Source organism: Helianthus annuus, chromosome 16 (assembly GCF_002127325.2).
Source record: "Helianthus annuus cultivar XRQ/B chromosome 16, HanXRQr2.0-SUNRISE, whole genome shotgun sequence".
Taxonomy (NCBI): domain Eukaryota; kingdom Viridiplantae; phylum Streptophyta; class Magnoliopsida; order Asterales; family Asteraceae; genus Helianthus; species Helianthus annuus.
This window is the reverse complement of record NC_035448.2, coordinates 3,529,675-3,539,688: the sequence shown is the minus strand read 5'-3', so window position 1 is coordinate 3,539,688 and position 10,014 is coordinate 3,529,675. Positions and strand designations below refer to the sequence as shown.

General features: G+C 38.8%; 1 protein-coding gene across 1 annotated transcript; it reads left to right on the top strand.

Annotated features, from left to right (window-relative positions):
- Positions 1–7,296: 7,296 nt before the first annotated feature.
- On the top strand, positions 7,297–9,726 carry LOC118488058. The gene is made up of 3 exons (XM_035985136.1): positions 7,297–7,536; positions 8,725–8,938; positions 9,590–9,726. Exons 1-3 carry the CDS (start codon positions 7,297–7,299, stop codon positions 9,724–9,726), a joined length of 591 nt encoding a protein of 196 aa, XP_035841029.1.
- Positions 9,727–10,014: the final 288 nt, after the last annotated feature.

The following is a 10,014-nucleotide window of genomic DNA, read 5'->3' as shown; positions in this document are numbered from 1 at the left end:
TTGTAATATAAGGCTACATGGTATGGGGATGATCCTCCCTTTGAAGATGGTCCGCCACCTAGGCGCCATATCACCAACCTCTTAAGGATGATCCAACCCACAAAATCAATGAAAATGGAAGGATTATCCTACCTCACCATTTTACTTGTTTTTATTAACATCATCTTTTTTTAACATTTAACAAATAAAATAAGAAAATATTTTCATTAATATTAAACAACATCACATAAACTTAAAAAGAACATAAACTTTATAAAAAATCCTAATAACTTAAAAAAACATAAACTTAAAAAAACATAAACTAAAAAAACTTTAAAAAAATCCTAAGGATTAAAAAATATTAAAAAAAAGCTACTAGTCTTCATCCTGCATGTGGTCGTCTGGTTCGTTTTGAGCGTTGTTCCAAATTTACTCCACCAAGTTTGCTTGTAGGTTATGATGTGTGTACTCGTTACGTAGAGAGAACATGTTCAAATCTTGTTGTTCCAAGCTAACTGGAACAGAATTTCCGGTAGACGCGTTTTCGTCGTACTCGCATATCGCTCTACCTTCGTCTTCAATGACCATGTTATGAAGGATAACACAAGAGTACATAATGTGTCGTGGCCTCTTTGGTGTAGCCGAACGTGCTAGATGTTCAATGATATGCCATTTTCTTGTAGTACCCTAAAAGCGCGTTCAATATCTTTTCTCGCACCCTCTTGATACTTCGCAAATTTTTTTCTTTTATCGTCTGTCGGGTGCGGAATAGTTTTAACGATTGTCGAGTACGTTGGGTATATTCCATATGCAAGGTAGTAACCTCGCCTGTATTCAACCCCCCGAAACCGTAAAACTTGTGTCTGGACCTGTTCCCGCCACTACATCGTCAAATATCTGTGACTGGTATATGATTTTAAGGTCATTAAGCGAACCAGGTAGACCAAAAAAAGCATGTCAGATCCAGAGATCCTGTGACGAAACAACCTTTAGAATAATAGTGGGATGACCATGATCTCCCCTAGTATACTGACCTTGCCAGGCAATAGGGCAGTTCTGCCACGGTCAGTGCATGCAATCAATGCTCCCGATCATTCCTGGAAAACCATGTCTTCGTTCGTGTGCTTGATATAATTTTTGAACGCCGTTTGCGTTTGGTCTCCGCAGGTATCTCTTGTTATAAATTTTGATAACCCATTCGCAAAACCTGTGCAAACATAGACATGCGGTTCTTTCGGACATCCTTAAATAATCGTCTAAAGCATCGGGTGCGTAACCATATGCCAGTTGGCGAATGGCCGACGTATATTTTTGTAAATTAGTGAAACCCCTTTGCCCCTAGCGTCGTATCGCAGTGTAAAAAACGGATCAGAATAGGCCATGTCGTCTGTGATACGTAAAAAAAGTCGACGACTCATTCGGAACTGACGTCGAAACATCTCGTCTGTGTACACGGGTTCGTCGGCAAAATAATCGGCCACTAGTTTATCGTGGGTGGCTATATATTTAAAACGAAAAATATATCAAATTCATTATAAAATACATTTTCAAATTAAATAAACATACGGAAAAAAAGTAAGGTACCTTCTTTGTCTCGGTTTAATTTTGCTCGTCTAGTTTGCCGTTGGGACGACGCTTCATCATCCGCCAAGAAGATCTGAGCCGCGTACATAATCATGTTTTCGAAAAATGCGTCATTCTCTGCCGAATAACACGTAGACGAAGAAGATGAAGAAATGGAAGAAGGTGAAGACATGGTAAATTTTGAGAGATAGATGGGATGGTAGCGTGTAAAAAATGGCATAAAAATGTTGAGTTTATATAAAAGTGGAAGAGTGTTTATAAAATGTGAGAGAGATATGAGATTGTGGTGGGTGAAAAGGTGTGAAAAATGGTGAATATTTATAATATTTGGATTGCTTTGTCGTCGGGCCTGGACGGGTGGGAGACGCTCCTCATACCATCTAGCCTAACTAAGCCCCCTCATGTATTTTTAAGGTTTTCATTGTAAATGCTCTTGGACCGGATTTGTTACGGAAAATTCTAATTACCTCTTGTGTAATTTTAAGTTGTTGCCTAACCTGAGCTTTTATGTGAGTTTTACAAAATTTATTTTTACTAACAAACTATATGCTATTTTGATTTGTAGAGCACTAAATTTTATTAACAAAATATATGCTATTTTGATTTGTAGAGCACTAAATTATTATTATCTAAAATTATTTTAAATAAATTTATGTCATCTATTCATGTCCAACATTATATTATATACTAATAAAACACAAACTGAATGAACAGTATATTTGCTTTTAATTTTTTTTATATGTGGTATTTAGTGGTTTTTTTACATGTGTTATGGTTTTTTACATATGTTATGTGGTTCTTTTATATATCTTAGACCGTGGCGTATCGTGGGGCGTGAGTTGGGGGCATGGTTCGACACGTGGAGTATGTGGCACCCAAGACCAAAAGCCAATTTCAAAGGGGTATGGTGGGGCGTGGCTGGGGTGGCGTGGAAAAAAAACCAATTTCAAAGGGCTAGTGCTCCTGGCTAACGAGGTTCCGTCATGTCATGTTCGTAGCCCCGCCCAACGCTCGGGCTGAAACCCCCGCTTAACGGGCCACGCCGAAACCCAAGCTCACCCGGGGTGGTGACGTGGGCGTTTGTACCCAACCCCCGCCCCATACCCCATAGTCTTATGTAACTTGCGTTTGTTTTTTATCGATGTAATTCACGTGTCCGTATTTTTTGATCATATCAAGATTTTTTTTCTCTATGGGTTGCTGTAATTAGTGTAGGTGACGTAACAAAATAAACCGATACCGATCAAATTCCCGCTGTGTTGGTATATTTTTAGTCATATCATGATTTTTTTCTCTTTTGGTTGCTATAACGAATGTGAGTACTGTAATTAAACGAACTGATACCCACCCACCGCGCAACGCGCGGATTTAATAACACTAGTTTGTATAAGCCACTTTTGTTTAAGAAAAGGTTTAGGAACTTTAATATATTAAAGCTTAAATTTATATATAAAAGATAAAGTTTTATAAGTTTTTTTTGGGTAAAGGGTTACCCCGGTGATTTTATTAAGTTCAATCGCAAATAAGTACAAGTAGTGAGGATGTGTTCCACACTAGTTCATATATAGGACATGCCCCATATATGTAAGACAAAGCAAAACAAAGTATCTATGACACCCCATAACCTAGCCTACTATACATCATGAAAAAGATCTAGTAGACAAAACAACGCAAAAACAAAACAAAATCCTCAACCGCCATCATCAAAGATAAAGCTGCCACAAACCGGCAACCCCTTCAAACGAACCAATAATAGCCTATCCATTTGAGATTTTTGAGGAAGAGGTGCTTGCCCCTTACTTTCGATGAAAAAGGATAAATACCCGATGTCATAAATTCACTCGTTTCATTGTAGACTTCAAAGATAAAGTTTTATAAGTTTAGTTCTGTATAAATCACTTGTTATAAATAAGTTTGGTGCATAAATAACCGTGACATTAAAATGGAAAAAATAAATGATACAATCATCTCTTGTGACAAAACAAGTATTATGAAGCCTTAAGAACATGCTTTTTGATGCATATTTATAAGATCTGTGAGAATATATCATAAGATTTATTAGGATGCATCATGAAGTTTGAGGGTTGTGACAGATCAAAAACGTTATTTCATTTCTATGAAAATAATTTAAGTTACAAAAACCTCTTATCAATTATTGAACATATTAAACGACCGATACAAACTGACCGGATTAGCATGTTGGTGAAATAGTGGTTAACCAAGGGAGGTTAATTCACTAGTCTTGTCAAGTAAGGTTAATCCTTTCTTTCCGAAGATCGGTGACTGGATCGTCCGCTAATCTGTCTCCTGCACAAGGAAAACATACCATGACTCGTAACAAGGAGGATGGGGTGGGTGGTGCTCCTTGTTACCACACTCTGGCGTGAGAAACAGTAATTTGCTTGAGAGTAAAATGTGTGATCGTAGTAAGAGTGAGAGAGTTTGATAAGCGATACCTTAAACCTGCTCCGGGATGGGTATTTATAGCCGAGTAGTGAAGGAGGGTAACAGAGCGGCTAGACTGACAACGCGCAGCCCCTTGCAGGTGTGCAGGCTTGTCGGTCACGGAGGTGATGCCACGTCCCACTGTGGTTGTCAGTCTGTGTACCAGTGTCGTTTACGTATGGGCTGACAGATGACTGTATTCAGTGCCACTTGCTGTTTTGGCTACATGAGTCAAGGTGTCAGTCCCACTTGCGTCGTCAATAGGATGCGGTGCTAGGCCACATCGCTATCTACGGTGACCGCTGTTGTTTCCACGTCCCTTGGTTAGACGAAGATGTTTATGGGATGCGGTGCGGAGCCGCATCGCCATACGCGGTAACTGCTGTTACCTTATTCCTTGCCGTGACGAAAATGTTCATAGCATACGATGCTAAGCCGCATCACGATGTGCAACATCCATTTTCATATACAAGGTAAGTCTTCTCATCACTTGACCAATTGGATTCGGTACTTGTGTTCGTGTGTGTACACACGAACGCAGATAAGTTCTTGCCTGTGGGAGTATTTGATAAAGGTGATGGTCACTCGTGACTATTTCGGTGCGAGATTTGGGACCATACCCCTTCATATGTGGCTTGCAGTTCTACAGCGTTTAAATATTAATTCTTTGTCGAAATAAAATTACAGTGCTTATATTTTGAACTAGTGGATTCCCTCACCGCGTTGCGGCGAAAGTTCAGTCGATAGCGATTCGGTTCATTATGATATCGGTTTAATACAGACACTCACTCAGTATAGCAATTAAAATATAAAACCCAAAAAATGAAGTTGTCATGATAAATAAATAAATCATACATGACCTTTTCAATTTTAAGTACAAATTTTAGTGAAACTTTTAGTGTTATTGATCTTGCGTTGTGGCAGTAGGCTCCATCGTGACGCTGATAAAAAGAAACTCGTTAAAACAGTAAAGACGAAATTTTATAAAACATATTTTAAACTTTAGTAAACAGTTAAGTCACGTTGGTATTAAATTATTATTATTGAACTCAGCAAAAGAATTTATACTGAAGTATTGTTAAAAGTTATAAGTTATTGGTTCATATCATAAATTTCGTTAACATGCTATTAGTTAATCTAACTTTTTCTAAAAAAAAATAAGTAAATGAAAATACATAATACAACATGACCTACTATGCTCTTGCTAACTTGTTTGTTACCAATTTTTTTTATTACTATTAGAAAACTTGTTATTTAGCAAAGGCCCACATCGATGTGTCTTGGTTATATTTCATTGTTTCGTAAATTTGATAAAGTAATTACAATACGTAATTGATTAATATTTATTATACTTATTTGTTCTTTAACCTTTTCATTTACGTTATATTGTAATTATTTATACAATTAATAGTTGAAGTAGCCGGTTAATTTTAAACTTATTAAAAATTCAAGTTTTGTACAACAGGTCACGTGCTTTATCTGTGTTCTTCAAAGAAAACCTATAGACAATAATGCAAACCCATGGTTTTCTTGGCTTTTTGTTGAAAAGCAGCATACCATCCTAGTAAGTCTCTCTACAACCACCATCAATAATGCCACCACCACAAAACCGCCACCGTCGCCATCTTCATCTTTCCCCAAATCACATTGCATGAGGATGATAATGGTTGGGGTTTCGAACGGAATCAGTTGTTGGTGAACAGCGGCGCCGCTGGTGGACACAATCACTTACGCCTGCGTAGGAAACAGAGGGCCATGGTGATGGAGGTTTCAGGCGATGTTTACACCACCGAAAAGAGGCCCCGACAAGTTAGGTTTCCGGCGACGAAGGTTGAAGACGGAAGGATGGTACTGAAGTCAGACCTTGGATCGACCATTCGCCACTACCGTAGCAGTGCTTCGAGAGTAAGAAAGAACACCATCTCGTAGTGCCTGGCACCGGCCGCCTTCCTTTCTCTCTCTAAATACTTACAAATGAAGCCAAAAGTGAAAAGCCAGTAAATGGAAATATGTCTAAAAGCCAACTTTAAAATCTGTTGAGGGACCAAAGTTGTAAGACTAAGAAAGAGTGGTGTCAATCTCTAACACGTTGAAATTTTCCTATTCCACCGACATTTGATAGACAATAGTTATAGACAATAGTTATAGACAATAAGCATAGTTTCATAGAAAGAAGAACCATGATTTCAATTAGTGATGACATCTATAGTAATGTGACAACATATAAGCTGTTTACTTAGGATTTACATAACTAGTACTTGTTTAAGAATAAGAGAATCAACGTTATAAATTGACCCTAAAGTTGCATTTAAAATTGGTGTTGACCAACAGTGGCGGATCTAGAATTCGCGTCAAGCGGTAACGTTTTATAAATAAGTGGTAACGAAATAAAAAAAAACGTCAAATTTCTCCAAAATTTATACTAATTTTACATTACCGCCAGAGCGCCAAGCCGTAGCGGAGGCTACCCTTTATATCTATGTACATCCGCCCCTGTTGACCAATACTATTTAAAACCGAATATATCTCATCAGATTGAGGATGCAATTCATCACCTGCAATAAACTCATGCCTACACCCTCCAAGCAAACTCCCCCAAACAAAAACATCACTCGACATTGGCATACCCTCGATCATGTCCATTGCTTCTTTTATCAAACCGGCACGTTCAAGTAGATCGGGCATGCACTCGTAATGTTTGAGTTCTTTAGGAACTCCATAAACCGACCCCATCTCACCAAAAAGTCGTCATGCTTCGTTAGTAGCTGCACCCCACCATGACACCAAGAAAGGTCACCCTGTCCGGTTTAACTCTGTTCTTAACCATTTTGGAGAAATAACTCAGTAACATTTGACCATAACCGTACATAGCTAACCCAACAAACACTGCATTCGAAGTGAATAGATTCTTTTAAGGGATAGATTTGGATATCCCTCTAGCAGTTTCTATGCACCCACATTTCGCGTAGAATTCCACTAATGCAGTACACAAGAAAGAGTCTATTTAAATTCTACTATGTCTGATATGATCATGCACTTGTTTCCTGGGGCGGAACCAGAGGGGGGTCAAGAGGGTCCGTTGACCCTCCGACCACCGGAACTTTTTGAATTTTTATTTATAAATTTTGAGTTTTTGAAGAACAAACTTAGAGATGGACCCCCTAATTTGAACTGGTATAGAATATAAACTTATGCTGAACCCCTAACTAAATCGTTCTGGTTTCGCAACTGCCTGTTTCCCTTTTTCCAGCTTTCCCATTTGTCCACAAGCCGAGAGAACAGAAACTAATGACACGTAGTCATGAGGAACACTTAGAACAAGCATCTGATCATATAGACTCAAACACTGGCCATAGTGTTTCGTTTGTGCATAACCAGCCAACATCGTACCCTAAAATATATCAAGAGACAGTTGTGGGCAATGAAAACGGTGGTCGGGTTTCAGTATTTCTCCCACATAAGTGGTTGACGGTGTTGTCAAAGGTGGTGATCGGAGTTCTTGGGCGGCGTTGGAGGAGGCTGTTGAGAGTTTGAAGATGGTGGTGGTTGTGGGTGGGTCCCACAAAGATGGCTGGAGAAGCTGATTGGATGAGGGGGTTTGGGTGGGCCCCATGCACTTGACTATTTTAAATTTGTTTAATGTTTTAATTGGTAATTGTTAATTTTAATATAGAGTTAAATGCCATTTTAGTCCCTGTGGTTTGGACTATTTTGCCAGTTTAGTCCAAAGGTTTCATTTTTAACATGTGGGTCTAAAAAGGTTTCACTGTTGCCATTTTAGTCCACTTGGTTAACTTCATCTATTTTTTCTGTTAACGAGAAGGCCAATTCGGTCATTTTGTATGTAATTCTGTTAACTAAAAGGGCAATTCAGCCATATAAAATGACCGAATTGGCCTTCTCGTTAACAGAAAACATGGATGAAGTTAACCAAGTGGACTAAAATGGCAACTGTGAAACCTTTTTGGACCCACAGGTTAAAAATGAAACCTTTGGACTAAACTGGCAAAATGGCCCAAACCACAGGGACTAAAATGGCATTTAACTCTTTTAATATATTAAGGGTAGTTTAGTTATTTTATATAAACTTAACTGGACAAACTAACGGTCATCCAGTCAAGGGACTATTCGAGTAACAAACGGACAAACCACATTTCAAACTGAAGATGAACAAATGGCAAACTACTTGACTATCCGGGCAATTAACTTTATCTATCTATATACTATATTATAAAGCATTTCCCAAGGATACATGCAAAAGTTAAGTAATTACAATTTATAGTGCTTTGGTGTCGGTGGTGGGCATGACTTGGCGGCGGGTCACTTGAGTGTTTCGGGTTGTTTGTGGTGAGTCACCGACTTCCGTTCGTTTATTATCTATCATAGATGAATCCAACTTTGAGCATTTCTGATAGAGATCAATTATTGGTTATTTGTGTTCTTGGTTGCCAATTACTAATTATTTGTATCTATGATTGAAATTGGATAGGTGTGGCGGGTGGGCATCTATATATGAAGTGCAGAAAAAACATTTGCTTTAGCTTTTTATTTGTTTCTAATAATTTTCATCTGTTAAGTATATTGAGATTGACTATTTAAAGTTAATAATACATATTTATCATATATCATATCAAAACTAATAATAGTATATCTTTTGTATGTTGCCAGGCTACTTGCTCTCAAAATATTTGGAACTAAATTGGAAAAAAATACAAGTTTTCGATCGCCGAGTGCGTTTCAGTGAGTTGCTGCCCGTGCGCCGTTGTCAACATCTTTACGCTCACATTTCTTAAGCTTCCATGGATGATGGGGAGGAAATGTTTGGGTAATAAAAACAAGAAAAAGAAACTCATTAAACATGAAGATAAATATGGGAGTTCAAGAAGGGAGCAGGGAGAGAATGGAGCCATTGAATTAGGAAGTTGTAAGGGTGAGCGGGGCACGGGGCACTCCCATAAGAGGGGAGTCCCCTCTCTTACACATACCCAATCAGGTTATGTTACGTTAACTTCCCTCACACTCTCAATTTGATGGCGGCACTCCCCTCTTAGAGGACTTTTTTTTTTTTTTTTTTTTTTTTTTTTTTTAAGGGGGGGAAATACTTGATTGGTTGAATCAATGGTAGGCCGCCCTCTCCCTCTCTCTCTCTTCATGCGGTGAACACACACCGAAATCCATCCCCGATTAGGGTCCCTGCGTTGATGGCGGCGGTGTTCCCGCTCGGGGACATGGGTCACCGAATGGGGTCACCGAGAGTGCCCCGTATACCCTAAGGGTGGGGTATGGTTAATCACTCTAGGGTGATTGAGTGATTCTCTACCCGATAATATTATGCCATGTCAACTCTCCATTCCACTCCCTATTTTGCACTCAATCACTAGATATGATTAATCACTCTAGGGTGTTTGAGTAGGTTAAAAAATAAAAAATTTTGATTGTTTTTTCTCTCCTCTCTCCTCTCTCTCTCTCTCCTCCATCACTCCTTCTCCACCTTCGGTGAATAGTCACCGATTTCTTTCCCTCTTTCCTACTCAAACACTAGGTGTGGTCACCGATCGGTGACTCCCCATCCCTGATGAAGTCCCCGCAAACCACACCGCCCACCCTAAGTACAGTGCAAGGTATGAAGTAGAAAGGGTTTGGTTAGAATTGTATAAAGTTGGTCATTTGGGTTTTGGTAGGGTTTCTTTTAGCGGCATCCAATCACTTGGTTGGTAGTAGACTGGGTTTTTTAGAGCCATTTTGAGTATAACAATTTCATGATTTTGGATTTAAACAGTGGCAGATCCAGCCAGTTTTTTCACTGGGTTCCTTTTTCCAAATCATACAAGGTTTACACTACAAAAAAACGTTTTTTTCCAAATCATAAAAGGTTTACACTACAAAAAAATGTTTTTTCCCAAATCGACTGGGTTCATGGGAACCCGTAAATAGCCTCTAAATCCGCCCCTGGATTTAAACGCTTAATTCTAGACCTTAATACCCACATTTCATGTATATGGTTCT

What these genes read in the sequence shown, in the direction of transcription:
- LOC118488058 (XM_035985136.1), top strand. Translation starts at nt 7,297, where the DNA reads ATGACACGTAGTCATGAGGAACACTTAGAACAAGCATCTGATCATATA. An exon ending in GTTGGAGGAGGCTGTTGAGA is followed by an intron (nt 7,537 to 8,724) that starts GTTTGAAGATGG and finishes AAAAAATACAAG; the next exon opens with TTTTCGATCGCCGAGTGCGT. An exon ending in TGAATTAGGAAGTTGTAAGG is followed by an intron (nt 8,939 to 9,589) that starts GTGAGCGGGGCA and finishes TCCCTGATGAAG; the next exon opens with TCCCCGCAAACCACACCGCC.